Raw genomic sequence first — 17,555 nt, 5'->3', positions numbered from 1 at the left:
CTCTCTGCACAGTGGATAATACACACATGAGCGCGTCCAAAATGTATACAGCTGGAGGTGCTCCCTGGAATCGAGTACCAAGTACTTAGAAACAAAACCCTCCATTGGCCTCAGCCAATGTACAACAAGTGATTCCTTTTTGGGGCACTCTTTTATTCTGATTAATTGATACAACCGATTTTAGAAAATGAACATAATTAAAACATAACTTCTATCCGATTCCCTCCTTAAAATAAATTGGGATAGTTTGACTCTGATTACAAGAATCTGACAGTCACCCATCAACTAACACTTTGAAATCATAAATACCAAACCAGACATTCTTAACATTGTGTAATTGGGTATATAACATTTACCTTGTGGTGACCATATTTTATCATTAACGATGTATCTCCTAATCAATAAACAGGCAGGTTTAGGAGGTAGTAAAATTCACCCCCTTTCTTCAGTAATCCCTTTATGCAATAGTACTATTTGCAACCAACATACACATAAATTAGAAGTTTTGCAATATAATGCTCCTTAATGATCAGTGTATTTTGCTATTGATATACTTTTTTCGTATAAGAGGTGGTTTATGCACTTTAGTAACATGAAAATAGGGCTCTATCTAATCTCTGTCTCTCTCTTATCCAGAGCTGCCAGGCAGGGCCGTAGCTAGGGTAGTGCGGCCGGTGCCATCGCACAGGGCACCACAGGGCAGGGGGTGCTGTTTGGGCCTGTCAAATTTATGTTTATTATCATTCTTGTTTGTAGCTTCCTCTTATTTCGTCCCCAGCATCTCCTGGCCTGTCCTATCTCTTCCCTTGCCCTTCCCCTTGAAGCCATGGCCCTTTTTTGGGTGCATTATGTCCCTTTGAAAAATGAGGGGGGCGCCAATTCTTTTTCTGGCACAGGGCACCACAAAGTCTAGTTACGGCTCTGCTGCCAGGAATTCTGTATCATGTGTTAGAAACAATTACAGACCAATAGATACAAAACAGATCTGATCATGATACAATGTTGCAGCCCGTCTCCTATGACTGACATACATACAACAATGAACAAAAATAAGCATAGTACATGAACACCACTTTATTTATTTATTAACAGTTTCTTATATAGCGCAGCATATTCCGTTGCACTTTACAATTGGACGGGTACCATGGCATTGGGCAAATAAATCTGTTTCAAACTTTAAATATTAAAACTTATTCACTCAAACCTATGCTGCGGGACAGGAGTATAAAAGTTTAATCTGTTTAAATTCCCAGCTAATATCCACATTATGGGTGGTATTCAGTATGTGAGCGAAAAGTCCATGCTGGACTTTTCACTCCATATCGGAGGTTTGACGCGCCTGCTTTATCCCCGTATTCAATTTGAAATCTGCAAAAATGGGACCCGGCGGAAAGGTATCGGCAAAAATTCAGGAATTTTCGGGAAAGCATCCAGGGACCCCCCTAATGATGTCCTGACATGGGGAACATTATGGGTACCCCCGGTTTGGCCTGCGGATGGTAAGTATGGTATTTAAATAGCCGCTGCAGGTTTTTTTTTTCTGACAGGGAAGAAGTGGTGAAGAAGAGCACTTAGCTTTTAAAAAAAAAAACAAAAAAAAACTAGGTGCATCAAATTTGGTGTACATGAACATGGGGGCAAGCCTATTTTTAAGTCTCTAAGGTGCATTTTTAAAAATTCTTCAAATTCAAATTCTTCCGCTACCACCTCGCATTCTTTAAAACACCTGTCGCATACTTGGGAACCCCTCTGAATTTATTTTGTTAGTTTAAAATTTGTTCCCCATATTATTATTTTTTTTAAACCCCAAAATGTAACTAATTTTTTGTAAAACTTTTTTGACACAGATCATTTTAAGGGGGCATTCTCAAGGGTGCAGGCTATTTTTTTTTCAGCCTGCACCCCTAAACCCCAATTCTGCACTTTTTATTTGCCAGCAAAAGGCTGGCGAAAAATGATCCACGTTTTTTAAACATTGACTTTTCGCACCATCGAAAAGTCAATGTAATTGAATACGGGGATATTGGAAATAGGCGAAAATGATGTCATAGGCAATAAATTAACGCTGATAACGGACTTTTCGTCCCATATTGAATATGCTCCAAAATGCAGAAATGCATTATAAATTATTACACTTCTCCTACATAACCCCTGGGTTGAGGTGTCTAATTGGAGCCTCCTCTGACCGAAGACTGATCTCATGCACTGCATGTGATCTTGCAGTAGGCTACAGATGTTTTGTCTGACTGTCCGAAACTACATAGAATATCCCTTTTGACATAACAATTGAATGGGCACCATGGAATTTATATCCCCCAACCCCTCCTATTTCTTGAAATATAGCTTCTTCTTGTCAAAGTGGTGGGTGTTGCATTAAAGACCATTCTCTCCCAAAGGGTCTCCCCAGATGTACCTAGCTTGGATTTCTTTTGCCTTGTCTATCGCACCACTTTCACATGGACTGGACAGAAATGTCCATATATAAGGAGGGTAGGGCTGATCAAATTGTCTCCACATTGTTCCATTGCGTCCTGACCTTATCACTCCATATTAGCTGTACCCTTAGAGCAACGATTCTTTTATCATCATAATATAGTCTTAAGATTTTAGCTGATGGAATCCCTCCATTTTGATTTTCACCATGTGATGTTATCAGCCATTGTGATCTTACCAAAAGCCACCACTGGGAAAAAGGGAAGGAAAATAATTCTCTCAAGTACTACGGGCAAGGGTAGGAAATGGAATCTGATCCAAGTACGAAGCTAATTCAGTTAGGGAATACCAAACCTGACAAGCTTAAACAACCACAAAATAACAACAAAATACTCCAGCAACAGACTTCATAGTAGTATAGGTAACATCATCAGCACCAATCAACGCATGCACAGTAGGAAGGGTGGACCCATATTGAGCCATAAAGGCCATAAACCTACTAGCCCTATCAGCCTAAATATATTGGTCATGCGTGTAGAAGAGGAATCTGCGTTTGTATTTGTCAAGAAGAAAATTGGTCCATTCCTTTTGAACAATCTATTGCATCATATAAGTAAGGAGGCTGGCAAGGTATGCCAAGAAGTGCTTAGTAAATTTACCCCTATGGCTTTGCAGACAAACGTAAAAAGGCAGGGAATCATATGAACCTCTTAAAAGAAGTAAGGTTCTATGATTGATAAATACACAAATCATTTCGTAGCTGTGTAGTTCTTTGTTGTATGAGTGTCTGTACTATTAATGGGTGAGTAAAATAACGCTAGCCACCCACCAAATAGAAAAGTTATGGTTTAATTTGCCAGGATAAACTCCCAATTCTCTAAACTATCTCCATGCCACATCCTACACGTGAAAAGGTTTTCAAGGCATTTTTAAATAATTTTTCAAAAATTACTAGATTGTATATAAGCAACATCGTAAATCACCAATGATTTTAGTTTTATGCAAATGTGACTATATCAATGTAGTCAGCCATTGTAATGGTAGAGTGATCCAAATTAGAAACTCTATAAATCTTATAGTTGAGCTGCAATAAAAAAACAAAACACTGAAGATTCCTTTTTAAATGTATATATTTATCCATTTAAAAGTGGTTAAATAATTTTAATTTCTTTATCATATCACTCTTTTCATTTATCACTAACTACAATTTTAAATATTTTTCGTAACAAGACAAATCCAAAACTTTGAAAGGTAATTTTTAAGATATTTATAAAATCATATTTTAAGGAAAAAACTGGATTTATTTTTTATTGTCCCCAACAGAAATAAGTGCCTATAAGCGCAATGTTTTTGCCTCATTCACTTGTTTTGAGGCTAAGTTTTCACCTACTTACACAATGCGCTCTCCCACTTTTCGCCTTATTCATTTGAAAAACAGGCAATAACGCATATGTGTGAATTGAAAAAGGACAGTTTTTTTTTGGGGGGGGGGGAAATCAGTCTGTACCCCCTAAGAAGCCTAACTGATCCGGGGAATCAATATAGAAGTGTATTAATAGCCCTAATAAAAGTAATTAGGGATCTTAGATTGCGTCAAAGGGCTGTTATATGCATATTTGCATAAGTGTGGAAAAATTATATATAGCAATTTCTCTTGTGAAAAATAATTGCTGTAGTTAAATTGGGGGTACATGTAAATGGGTGCTAGTATATTTGTGTGTCTGTAAAGTGCAGACATTTTAAAAAATATACCTGTTGCAGCCATCTGCAGTCCTAAAAACACCTGTCCCATCCATACAGCACCCCAAAATACCTGTCCCAGTACTTTAGCCCCATTTTCAACACTTTTTAAAATTTTAGGGTGAATTAAGGTAATTTTTTTTCCTAATTAGTCATTGGGGGGGAGGGTCCAAAGGGTTCTGAACCAAGTCCCCACTTTTTTAGCTCAAAATAGTGATTGTGCACTTCTTTCTCCTGTCTCTGGGTTGAGAAACTTTTACGCCTGTTTATACCTATGGATTATGCCTATGGAGTCTTCACTCATGCGAAAACGTCCTGGAATTGAATAGGGCGATACTTTGGAAATTAGCGAAAGACGCGCATCGGCGAAAACTTTTCGCTGATCACGGATTTTCACCACTAATTGAATAAGGGTGTTTATTAATGTTGTATGCATGTAGTTTTGTGAATAAAACTGCAAGGGACGGCTCTTCTGATAAGAGCTGTCCTTTGCGGTGCGAGGACTTCTGGGTTTATGACCCAGGAGTCCTTTTGTACATGCACGCCCATTGGTCAGTGCATGCGCTAGCTGTGGGGGAACCTGGGAGGAATCCTTTTGGACTTGTGGTTCTCCTCTTTTCTTCTGTGCCTTCTCTTTTTATACCAGTTTATTCTTTAAAAATGAAATTAAAAACCATTGATGATAAAAAATAAATAATAGCATGTAATTAAAAAAAAAATTAGAAACATTTCACACGCAATACCAATTAGTTTTTGTGGTTCTTTCAGAAACTCATACAAGTGTACAAGTAGCACCTTTGGTCACAGAAGGACCGCACTGTTAGAGACATTATATAGTGTTGCAGCCTGTAACGATTTAATTGTATTCTCACCTGATTACCACTGACTACATATCCATGTTTAAGAGCAAATATTTTGGCCATTGAAATTGTCATGGAAAATCCAACAACTGCTATTGCCACTGCATCCACAAAAACTGCTGAGAAGAGACTAATGTCAGGGAGATCTGGGGAACGGAACCTAAAAAATGACCAAATGAAAATAATTAATGCCGAGAAGTAGAAGTAATTTGCCTCATAAAAGTTGGATAAAGAAACATTTATTGTCTTTATTTTTATATTTTAATTTATTATGCAGTGCTTTTTGATGGGGTAGGAAACTATACTCACTGACACCTTTGCTTTCTTTGCAATTTCTCTAAAAGGAAATACCTACACTTTTAAAGGTTGTTAATTGCCTTATTCTCACTCTTATGATAGCAATATACTACTTCCTACAGTGCGATATTGTCCAAATAATGCTTCAGAGGGTGTAATAGCAGTCTGTTCCAACACTGTTTTTATACATTCATTGGAACACCTGTAGAAACTGTTTGCATCAACTTTCAAAGCTTAATTTACTTCTATTGCAGTTTTAAGTTCTTGACCCATTACTTGTTCTCTTGGGAACTTAAGGTAAATGAGAATTAGTGAAGACATGGGGGTGAAATCACTAACACATAAAGGTCATCGAATAGCAGCCTGGAAATGTCAGGGCCATAGGAAAGGGGTGTGCAAGAGGTGCCATCGGCCAGGGCACATGGACCTAGGAGAGGCACCGTTGTTGCCCCACAGTTCCTACACTTGGCTAGCAAAGACCGGCGGAACTTCCAAATTACGCTCTATACTGGCACCCTGCAGTGTGTAGCTTCACTTTGTACTGCCGCCAGCCCCGTCCCCTCATGTAACATTTGGTGGTCAGGTCCGGCACAGGGAGACAGGGAGGCCTGCTCTGCCACTGATTAGCTGCAGCCCTGTGTGAATGATGACTACTAATGGGCTGTGCTGCCACTTTACCTCATTTCAAGGAGCATTAAACAGATTCTCAGTGCACAAAGCACCTTTAGACTTTTTTTTCCAAAGTCTGCAGCCTTGCCATTCATTTTAATAATTTGATTTTTGTTATTTCTTAAACAATTTTCAAGATACCCTTTACAGTCATGCATGTTCAATTTGAACAGATTAACGATTAAATCACATTTTATACAACTTATGACTGGACCACATATTTGCATATTTATCCAATATGTGTAAATGCAATTGTTTTAGAATGCTATTATATGTACCTCCTTTTGAAAAGCTAGCATTGTAACCCACTACATGAAACTTTCTATGTTAATGTCATTTTCACTACACTTCTAACTTTAAGAGGACTATGTATCAAACTGTTTTTTTACATAAAAATATGCAGAAACTACAGTTTCTGCATAATTTTATGTAATGAACCTATGTACTAAAAGCACATTGCAAGAGATGTCATAGAAATCTCTGGCAAAGTGCTAATTAGGCCTACAGATCGCAGTCCCCATTATTATCAATGGGGACTATGATCTGACCCCTACATACTAAACTCCAAAAAGCAGTTTCAGCTTCCCCCAGAGAAGTCTTTAATTTCTGTGAAAGACCTCTCCTAAATGCTGGGGATATAACTCGTGGGGAAAGTGGTTACTGCAACCACTGTCCCTGCAAGTTCTCTGTTGTACATAGAGATATTTTTATTAAAACTGAAAATATCCCCGGCAAGTTAGGTAGATAATAATTGAGGCTGGTCCCGATTATTAGTACATAGACCACCTATGTCTCTAAACTTGTGCCATTAATCCTAATACTTTCAAATACTACACTACCCCATATACTGCCAGCAAAATTTTGGCTGCACAAGATATACAGCCCCTTTCCACCACTTAATACATCTCTAAGAAACTTTTTTTTTTCCACCCTCGAAACCATCGCTGTTCATCAAATAGTAGTCTGTAGAGATCGGTGCAAAGAGTCCAATGATAGATTATCTTTTATATAATGCTGTAAGGCCATGTGTCCAGCGCACACTCAGTAGAGAGCTGCAGGGAGTCCCCCGTCTCCTCAAAGCTCTCACTGGCTGTCTTATAGACACAGTGACAGGGCCCGATTCAGACCCAGACGCTAAGCTGCGAACGCTCGCTATGGGCGATTGTCCCCCGTCTGCACATGCGTATAACTCGCAGTATGCGTGCGCAAGCCAGTCATTGTGATCGGGAATCGTGCGCTCGTTGTACACAGACTGAGCGTTACTTTGAGTGACAGAATGTGCCGTTTGTGGGTGGTAACAGGGGAAGGTGCTTGTGAACGGGGGAGTGGTGGTGCGAACACAGATGTGTCTGAACGTCAAAACGGAGTTTAATGGGCGTCCATAATTAGCATGGAGACGTCATCGTATACGTCACTTGGTTGTATTTCTGGCTGCCGTGATCACAGTGCTTGCGGCGGGGTAGGCTCTACCTCAAGCGCTGCGTGCAGCTTCGATGGCTCTTGATGTTACTGCCATCGCTCTCTAAAACATAGAGGGCATCCTTAAGCCAGACAGTGCGATCACAGAATTTGCATACCCGGCCCCTGACGGCTGCGAGAGAGCGCAACTTAGCGTCCGAGTCTGAATTGCGCCCACAGTCTCACTTATCCTCCAGCCACCACTGTCAGCACCTGGAGTTGGGCACAGGGGTGCTTAAGACTGTAGAGAACATCGAGGGATGGACAGGGCCATCTTAACGTATAGGCACACTGGGCAGCTGTCCAGGGCCTAACAATTTTAGTGGCCTTTGAGCAGGCGGAGAATCTACATGGATTGTGCGTCCACTTGCTCTGTGAGGGTCAGGCAGAGAAAGATGATCCCCGGCCACTCTGATTGTGAATTACACACAATTAGAGCGACCAGACAGCATTCTCAACCAGCCTGCAGCCACAGAGCCTGATGTAGGGGGTGGGGGTACGATCCCCCAGGCTCACCTTTCTCATAGGGCCCCCATACTTTAATCAAAGCTGCAGTGAAGATCAGGAACTGCACTGCGAGCTTGAGAATAGGGAGATGGAATATATAATCCTTGCTTTACATCACGTTTTTTTTTTATGTTTAAACATTGATTTTGTTGAAAGTACCAATAAATCTAAAAGTTTAATATTGACGGTTTACATTTGTATTCCCATGAATGGGTGGGTAGGGGCCCCAGTGCATTGCTTTGCCAGGGCCTACAATGCTGTTAAGATGGCCCCTGGGAATGGGGCTGGATATATACTGATAGATGAGGTGAGGCTATATGGCAGCCACATAGCTAATGACCTGGTGAACTATAGCTAAAAAATGTTATTTATATTAGGACAGGACAAAACTAATTAAATTACTTTAGAATTAAGGTAAAACACACAAGAGTGTGCACTATATTTGGTCCCCAATGGCCAGAAATACCAGAAAAAAAACAGTGCTACTCAGCCTTCAACTGCTAAAATCTAGGAGCAGGGGCCCAATAATTTTTCCTGGCCCCCAAAGAGGGTCAACTCCACAGTTACATTTTACTGCACTTGCAGAAAAGGTACTTGTAAAAGGTGAAACTGGATGTTTTACCCATGCAATTTGGTAAAAAAAAAAATGCATACGGTTCAAGGTTTGTAAACAGAAAACAATTGTGCTTTCAAGCTCCAATCCACAGGATAGCAAATATGAAAAACGCATACAAACCCACCCCTCCTAAAAATCATTGAGACGTGCCTAAGGTTTCTTGTATCTAAAAGGTTTTCTTTAATAACACCTTGCGTTCACAGACTATATGGGTTAATGTAACCCCTCTGTGAATGATAAAGTTATTATGCCACAGAGGAGATTAGAAGGAATTAATAGACAGACAAAGTGCATTTACATAGGTGTGGGAGATAACTGAATATCTGTAATAATAACCATTGGAGTGTTGATATCTCAACTCACACATTAGAAGTGAAGACATAAGAATCACTGTTTAGGAGATAAATATTTACCTAGATTATCATTTGTGTGTACTTCATTTAGAGCAATTATTTTATTCCATTGCCTCAAAAATGTACTAGAGACTAGTGATCCCATAATATTGGGGGATCACAGTTTACGATACTGGAAATACTCGTAGTTATGACAGGTACCAATTATATAAAAACATCTTTATAAGTAATAATACTCAGAAAGTTACCAGGCTAAAGTACTATAATGGAAATTAACAGCTTTTCATGGTAAATTAGATTACTCAATAACTACATTGCATGGAAATAATCATATTTAATGTTTGCAGTTCAGCCACATCATTACACCTCAGCATACCAAGTGATAAAAAGTACTATAGTTACACACTCAGAATGAAGAGTTCTAAACAAAAATCTCTTACCCAGTTGGGATATTTCCAACCACATCTACATTATAAGTCTGCTCAAGATTTAGTCCAGCTGAAATTCCAGTTGAGATAATGACCTTAAAAAAAGTTGGGTAAAAAAAATATTGTTAAGCGATTGTAAAAAAATAAAATAATATTATATTATATATATTTTAAAAGTTGCTGACCATTGCAAAATCTCTTCTCAAAATATCATGAACTCTCCATATAGCAAGAGAGGTGATCCAGAAGTGGGAAGGTCTGCAGGAGCACAAGGTCACAGCTATAGTCATAGTTTCCTAGCTCAACTCCAAACGGTGGTGTAATAATAAAGCTGGATAGTGTATGTGGGCTGGATGTAGATGGTATTTTCCCAGCATTGTAGCACTGCCTGCCCAGGGACAAACATGCAAGTTTTCCTTTGTTCTCAATTAGTAGCAAAAAATATATTTACATTGGTTTCAATTAATTTATTTTTATGTAAACAGTGATATTTACTGGGAAATTTAGCTACGTACTGCAATAGAAGACAGCGACTGCATTAAAAAATAAATAAAAAAGTGTTATGTAGTATAGTGAACAAGGGGACATAGAAGAAATGTCATATGTTTATTGCAGAACAGAATACTTACAACAATTATCTCCATTGGAATTGGAACTGGCAATTTTTTTTTAAACCGGTCATTAATTTCCTTGGCACCCAGCAGTAAAACAATACATATCACTCCAGTAATCAGGGTGGCAACATTGGTCAATGTAATATCAGAAAGGACAGCAACTAAGCTCTGAAACACAGAAATTAAAGAATACCTCAGTAGAGAAATACAGTATTAAAATTTACTACTTACATTTTACTATACCCTAAATAATTGGAACCCCCGACCCCAATCCTTGTACTTTATACATTTTGGGGTTCTATATTCTCCTCTAGCAGAGCTTGTGTCTTGGGCGCAGGATGTGGATGCACCAGCAGGGGCGCCAAGTGTCAGTAGTTAATCAGACTCATTGGGACAGATTCAATTAGCCGCAGGATTTACCTCGCGACTAATCGCGGGCATAAATTCCCGCGGCGCGGGGAAAAGTTATTCAATTAAATAGCCTTTTCCCGCGCTGTAAAATCGTGACTCGTGTGCGGAAACACACTGATTCCGCTTAAACAAGGTGTTTTTTTTTTCCTCGCGCGCGTGGCCGTTTTGACAAGGATTTTGCCTCGCACCTACTAGAGGAATCCCCGCTAACTGAATAGGTCCAGCACGGCAATTAGCCGCGGGGTAAATCCCCCGGATAATTGAATCTGCCCCATTGGATTGCTGTCTGAACAATCAGAAGATACACAAAACACACATAACACCCGCACAGACTCAGAATCTTAATAGCTCTTCCCTATTATGTTGTAAATCTGTATATTGGATTTATTTATTATATTATATTTATTATATTAGGGAGGTGCACCCAGGAATAAGACAAATGTGTGTAAAAAAGAAAAGAACAAAGTATTCCTATATGGGGCACTCATATGCATCAATATGATATTTAATAGTAAACCATTAATCTAGGGATCTTACAGTTATCTAAAATATAACCTTTAATAATTAAATTAAAATAATGCCAGTAAAATATTGAGTAAATACATGATAGACATAAACAATGAGTGAAGTTAAAATCAAATATGTCGCTTTCAAAAATTTGTCAGTCTAGATTCTCCATAGCTACCATATATATTTAACATGAATTGCTTATTTACAGTATACCGCACTGCTTTTGTTGCCTATATTGGTTTTCCCTATAGAGGATCCTCTTATTAGGGTTCAATCAGTCTCAGTAAGCAGTGAATTCTGTGACCACAGTGTCCAGTAGCTATTAATCTAATTTGTCAAGGCTGTCATTAAGTGACGACGTCAGTTCCCAATATAGGTGTAAAGTATCATATGATTAAGCTGAGCACAGCCTGTCACAACAAAAAGGTAATTGATACGTCATACCTTTAAGTCTTGTAAGGTTTAGTTATGGGTTTTATTGAACATGTGTAAACCGATCGGTCCATGAAAAAAATATGCTCAACTACTTTTGCACCTAAGCATAAACGATTCATATAAGCATATTAATAAAGCTTCTCCAGACAAATTGGTGCCGGAGGGGAGGGATGTGACCTAGCTGTTTACCAAACAATACATCAGAGACTTAATCCGTAATTATGGAAATATTTCACAATCACAGTTTGTAAATCAGCTAAGTCATTATCCAAATTATTTTACAGCCCTAGTGCCATTAGTCTCATAGGCCCCCGTTTACTAAGGATCGCTATTGCAATGCAATCTGGGCATGACATTACAGCATTGCAATATGCAATCCTAGCTCCCGGATGTATCATCCGGGACATGCAGGGACACGGGCTCCTGCGATGTGCCCGGAGAGCTGCCGGCCAGTGCCGGGGCTGCTGCACAAGCACAGTCACGCTGACTGCACATGCACGGCCGCCATTGCCGGGGAGGGTGTCAGAGAAACCCTCCACCAGCTAATTATGCGCAGTGTAGCCCATTGGCTACATCGGCTAATGTCATTTTCAGATGGCATTAGCTTCGGAGGCCAATATCTGGAATGCATCGCATTCCGGATGTTGGTAAATTTGGCAGCATCGCATCCCCTACAAAAAGCTATAGGGGATGCGGCTGCCTGTGGGAATGGAGGGAACATCTGCTGTGGTCCCTCCTTCATACATCCAGGGGCACTAAATATTTGTGGTTAACCCCCAAAAACGGGTATTTTCAGGGATTATATCTCAAATATACAATGATAAATGGGCCCATAAACTTCTAAGGAGCAATAGGGGGACAGTGGACCTGATTCAGACCCGCTCGCTAGGATGCGTTCGCTCGTAGCTGGCCGATTGTCGCATTCTGCGCATGCATCGCGCAGTGATGTCAGTGGGCCGGCTTCTGACGGTAGGCGTTCCCTTGGGAACGCCCCCGTCAGGGAGGCACGCCCCCGGCACGCCCACCAAAGAGGGCATGCTGTCAATCAACATCGACAGCACGCCCCCTTTGATCAGACACTACGAGCGAAGGAAAGTCCTTCGCTCGTCGCGTCTGGCGCATGCACATGACGGAGCTCCCGCCGTCGTGCGCATGCGCAGTGCACAACATCGACCCACTTGCGAGCGGACAGCCGCTTGCGAGTGGGTCTGAATCAGGCCCTAGGAGCTCTGGAAGTAAAGGGAAGTGCATGAGGAAGGAGGTCCCTGCCTGTGAGAGCTAGCATGCTAAAGGAAGAAGTGAACTGGGGAGTGGAGTAGGACAGGGGAGGAGAGAAAAGTGGAGATTTAGTAGAAGGAATGGTAGGCTCTGATGAAAAGATGGGTTTTGAGTGAAATTTTGTAGCTGGCGAGATTGGGAAGTCTCTGACTTGGCGAGGTAGCGAGTTCCAAAGGAGGGGAGCGGAGCAGGAGAAGTCTTAGAAATTGGCGTGAGCAGAGGTATCCCGAGTGGAGATGAGGCAGCAATCAGAGGAGGAGCAGTAGGCGGAGGGGATGGGAGGGAGTGTGGCCATAAATGTGGTTAGACACGTAGGAGGAAATTTAATTAAATAACTGAAATTTCAAAACAAAGCTGGATCGGCCTCAGGGTTCATTGAGACTTGATACTTTACTACCTGACCCTACTTTTTCTAAAAGAATGAAAATTAAAATTGAATAAACATTTAAAAAGAAAATCTGGGATATTGGTTTGAAACTGTGTTTCCACATTCCCCTCTTTTCTGTGATGTAATGTGTTCCTAAAGTATATAGTAAATTAGTATTTAGGGCCCTTTTTTATGAGGGATTCCATGTCTTTCAAGAGATCCTTGATAGGTCAACAGATCCATCATACATGGGAGATATCACCATTTTCATCATATCTAGTGCAGGTACTGGGGAGTTAATGATGGAATGAGCCTTTTCTGGAGTATGGTGCCAATTTGTGAGAAGTTCGTATGCAATATTGTCCAGCATTTGAGACCAGGTTTCTGTTGGAAGATCAGCTCCCAACCAAGTACAACACTTTTGTATATGGGTAGATTTTAATAAAAAAAACAAGGGAGAAAATATGTAAAATAAAGATTATACCAATCCATCAGTATTTATTAGAGATAATGGTCATGGTATATAGAAAGTCTTTGTAATGTAAGATTATTTTGTAAAATTTTTCTTGCTGGGAAAATCAAAAAAGTTTTAAGAGAGCTGGAGAACACAACATTTAAGTTCTTAAGGGAGATAATCTATTTCCTGGTTTAAAGACATCCACCCCAAGAATGTTAAGGATTTCCATCAAAGATACCGTAGTGTAATATAACGCTGGAAAAATATGTTATTGAAGAATAGGGACATCAAAAAGATGTTCAGGGGATATAAAATAAAAACAAAAAACATACATTCTGGTCAAGTTGTACATTTTCTACATAGTGTCATAGGTCGAAATATTACAACCCACATTTACCATCAGGCATCCCTGTATGAAGTCACTAGAATTAACTTACATATATGACTGCCAGAGGTCCGCTGTATCGCTTCGTTTTAATTCCAAAGAGGTACTTCAGTTGAGATGTAAAGACATGTACTGCTGCTGCTGTAGTGAACCCACGCACCAAAGGTTCAGTCAGGTAGATGGCTACAAAGCCAAATCGAAGTATGCCTAAGCACAACTTGCAAAAATACACAACAATTAGTAAATGCATCATAGTTATCGATTTTTCGGTCAGTGACTTACTTGAAAAGAAACAGTTATGTGCAAAAGGATCATAATCATATCTATTTCAAAGAGTTCAGGATGAACGAGATTAAGAAGTCAATTTACTAAAAAACAAAGATTGTGTAGGCTGCTCTTAAATAAAATTTATTTATATATATATATATATATATATATATATATATACACATATACATATATATACATACACACACACACACACACGAATGGGTATGAAATAACGCTGGCGGTTCGATTCCCGTCAGCGGCAACCCGACATCAGCAGAGTTCCGAGCAGCGGAAGGCCGACAGCGCTGGAAATCCCGATCGTGGATAGGTGAGTATCTACTAACCTAACCCCCCTAACCCTAACCCTCCTTAGGGGTGCCTAACCCTAACTTCCCCCCCAAGTGCCTAACCCTAACCACCCCCTTCCCCGCTGCTTAAACCTAAGTCCCCCGGGGGGGTGCCTAAACCTAAGTCCCCCCCGGGTGTGCCTAACCCTAACCCTCCCTCCCCCTAGCCTAACCCTAACCCTCCCGGGGGGGTGCCTAACCCTAAGTCCCCCCCGGGAGCCCTAAACCTAACCCCCCCCACGGATGTCCGCTCGCGGCGCCTGGCATCTCTACGATTGGGATGCCGGGCGCCGGTCTCCCGGCGTCGGGGAAATGCGGGCGTCTTCATCTAGACGCCCGGCATTTCACCCTTGCCGGGATATGACAGTCGGGAAGCCGGCTGCCGGTATTTAGGCAGTCGGCTTCCCGATTGCTTCCCCACACAAAAAGAAAAGAAATAAAGCCCAAACACCCTTTAGCCACACAGTGCGCGGACATACAAAGTGACTACACATTGCCATTGTAAGCCTGTTTCATTGAAAGTTCCAGAATTTATAGGAGTGAAAGAACATCTGTTAGTTTGATAATATTGCTATTGTTTATTCTTTCAAATGTCAGGCTAGGGGAATGTAAATTAGCCCACTGCTGAAGAAAAGGGATGTATGTAAATGGATATGAGCAAATGTACTTTGTCCCCAGCTTGGGCCAGTTGCTTTACTCAATGAAATTATATGAACTCATAAAAGAGCAAAGAAATGAGGAGAATACTAAACTAATCACACATCTGTCTGACTGGAAGCAGTGTACAGTACACGTGGCAGGTAATGGTTATGGCACATTACCAATCTGTAATGACCTATACAAGCCAACCTCTAGTAATCACCAGCGTGTGTACCAGATAGTGCAGAGTAAATGATTACCTGAATGAGACCAGAAAGCAAAGTGATTGCAACAGCTACTTTTACTCTCATTGCATCTCTTGCTTCAATCTTCTGCAGGAGATCTGTGCTATTAGTAACATTGGTTTCCACTATATCAAACATCTCATCTGGGGCTATTCTTACAGCAACTCCCCCAATCATTAGGCTGATGACTGCAAATGTACCTGCAATACAATCCGTAATAAATAATATATAGGAGGAAAACATTTTATGAGACCTTTATTAGATACAGGTGAGTAAGAATATAATATAATAGAATCTGTCCGGCAGTCCAAAACATTTTCATGAGTTTAGGGAACATAAATTAATTTTGCAGGACCCCATTATTTAAATGAGCTGAAGGTGTGGAGAAGACATATTTACAGGGGCAATACATTGTCTAAGGAGTGAGCACAGGGCCTGATTCATATTATTACGTAATCGCATGTGCAGAGCGGGTCCTGTGATCTCACTCGCAGATCCCCCAAACATGCTGTGGCATTTGGGTGCAGAGTGGGGGGTGCCTGTCTGGGCTGTGTTCACAGAAATGGGGCCCAGTTTCCTGGGTGTGCAGAGGCCATCACCACAAGCTGCCGGGGCAAGCTACCTGTGCTGCCGCCATCGCGACCGGTGATCTAATGCAGTGTCTAAGGATGATGCACTTGGATCGCAATTGCTGTCACGAGGTGTCTGCTTCCTATAGACACCTCCAGCAGCATTAAAATGTTCCTTGTATTCCTAAGGGGGCATAGCCACGCCTCCTGTGATTAGGCCACACCCCTTCCCCTGGGCCAGCTCTCTTCCACCCTGTGTGTGCGCTTTTTATTCACAGAAAACTGGTCAATTACCAAGTCTACTTACCACATCTGTGTATAGAATTTTGATTATACCTCTAACATATAAGCATGTATTCAACTTGTGTTTCTTACTGTACCTACTGACTTTCAAAATAAAAAAAGGAGTCCTTCAACAATGTATACAATACACTCCTCCTTCCTTAGCTATGGAGACTTCCAGACTATTTATTTTTAAAATGAACTGGTTGAAAACCACCCACAATAAAAAAAAAAAACTTTATCACTGACTAATCTGTTTTTGAGGAAAATGTAAACACACTCTCCCATTAACCACGTTATCGTTCAATCGTTCGCAAATCATTTGCAAACCGTTTAGAAAAATGTATAAAACGACCAGCGATGCGCGCTCCCGATGGTCGTTTAGACATCTATCATCGTACAAATATGTTGTACAACCTGACGATAACGTCAGGTTCAGCATGTTTGCAGATGATTGATGTTCCTACACTGAATGACTGCTCGTTCAGTTTATGCACATCACAGACTGACAAACGACTGCATGATTACAATGTCGTAATCATGCAGACGTTTGCCTGTCTTCTAGTGGATGTGTGCCTGTACACATCTTCCTACCAATTATGGGCGTCTTTCTAGATCATCACTGACTAAAATAATATTAGGAAACCTAAATCACAAATTTTACAATCCAGTAAGTTGTCCCTCTTATCAAAGACTTCCTCCCCAGCAGCTGCCAGGCCACTATCCTGGTGAATTGTTGATTAGCTATCACAGTGCCTGCCTCATTACAAGGCAATGTGTGTGTATTTTATCTAGTGCCCATTATCTGGCCTTACATAAATAGACATTTGTTTCAATCTGTTGTACCTTGTACATTACTCAAACTGCGCTTACATTGACTGATGTAGATCTGAAAAACGTAACACTGAATACCATCTAGATGAGGCATGTCAAACTCAAAATACCAACCGGCCAAATATTCAAGGTCTAAGAGCGTGTGGGCCAAAAGAAAAAAAAAAAAAAAAATCTAATATGCAATTTTGAAAGGGTTATTATTAATATAAACCAATGCAATGCCCCCTTTATAAGAGCCCCTTATGCAATGTCCCCTGTATTAGAGCCACTTACACAGCGCACCCAGTAGTGTCCATTATGCAGTGCCCCCAGTAATGCCCCTTATGCAGTGCCCCTTATTCAATGCCCCGTGTATTAGAGCCCCTTACGCAGTACCCCTAGTGCAGGGCTGGCTCCTCTCATCGCGGGTGACATCACCCGTGAACTGCATTCACTGGGACCTTTGGCCTCTGAAGCGATCAGAGGTTACTTTAGTCTCTGATCGCTTCAGAGACCAGCGTTCCAACTTTTAAATAGAGTAAACATAAATATTATGTGGCCCAGTCACCCAT

The 17,555-nt window shown here is 40.8% G+C and overlaps 1 protein-coding gene across 1 annotated transcript in view; it reads right to left on the bottom strand.

The window, feature by feature from the left end:
- Positions 1-17,555, bottom strand: part of SLC26A5 (solute carrier family 26 member 5) — a 98,143-nt gene that overhangs the window by 45,019 nt on the left and 35,569 nt on the right. The window contains exons 5-9 of the mRNA XM_088480242.1: positions 15,335-15,519; positions 13,871-14,035; positions 9,991-10,143; positions 9,374-9,456; positions 5,046-5,193 (exon numbers count right to left, since the gene is read on the bottom strand). Of these exons, the coding sequence (XP_088336368.1) occupies positions 5,046-5,193; positions 9,374-9,456; positions 9,991-10,143; positions 13,871-14,035; positions 15,335-15,519 (734 nt within the window). The remainder of the gene's footprint in view (positions 1-5,045; positions 5,194-9,373; positions 9,457-9,990; positions 10,144-13,870; positions 14,036-15,334; positions 15,520-17,555) is intronic.

This window comes from Taudactylus pleione, unplaced genomic scaffold, assembly GCF_031769625.1.
Source record: "Taudactylus pleione unplaced genomic scaffold, aTauple2 ptg000251l, whole genome shotgun sequence".
NCBI classification, from domain to species: Eukaryota; Metazoa; Chordata; class Amphibia; order Anura; family Myobatrachidae; genus Taudactylus; species Taudactylus pleione.
This window is presented reverse-complemented; position numbering and strand designations above follow the sequence as displayed.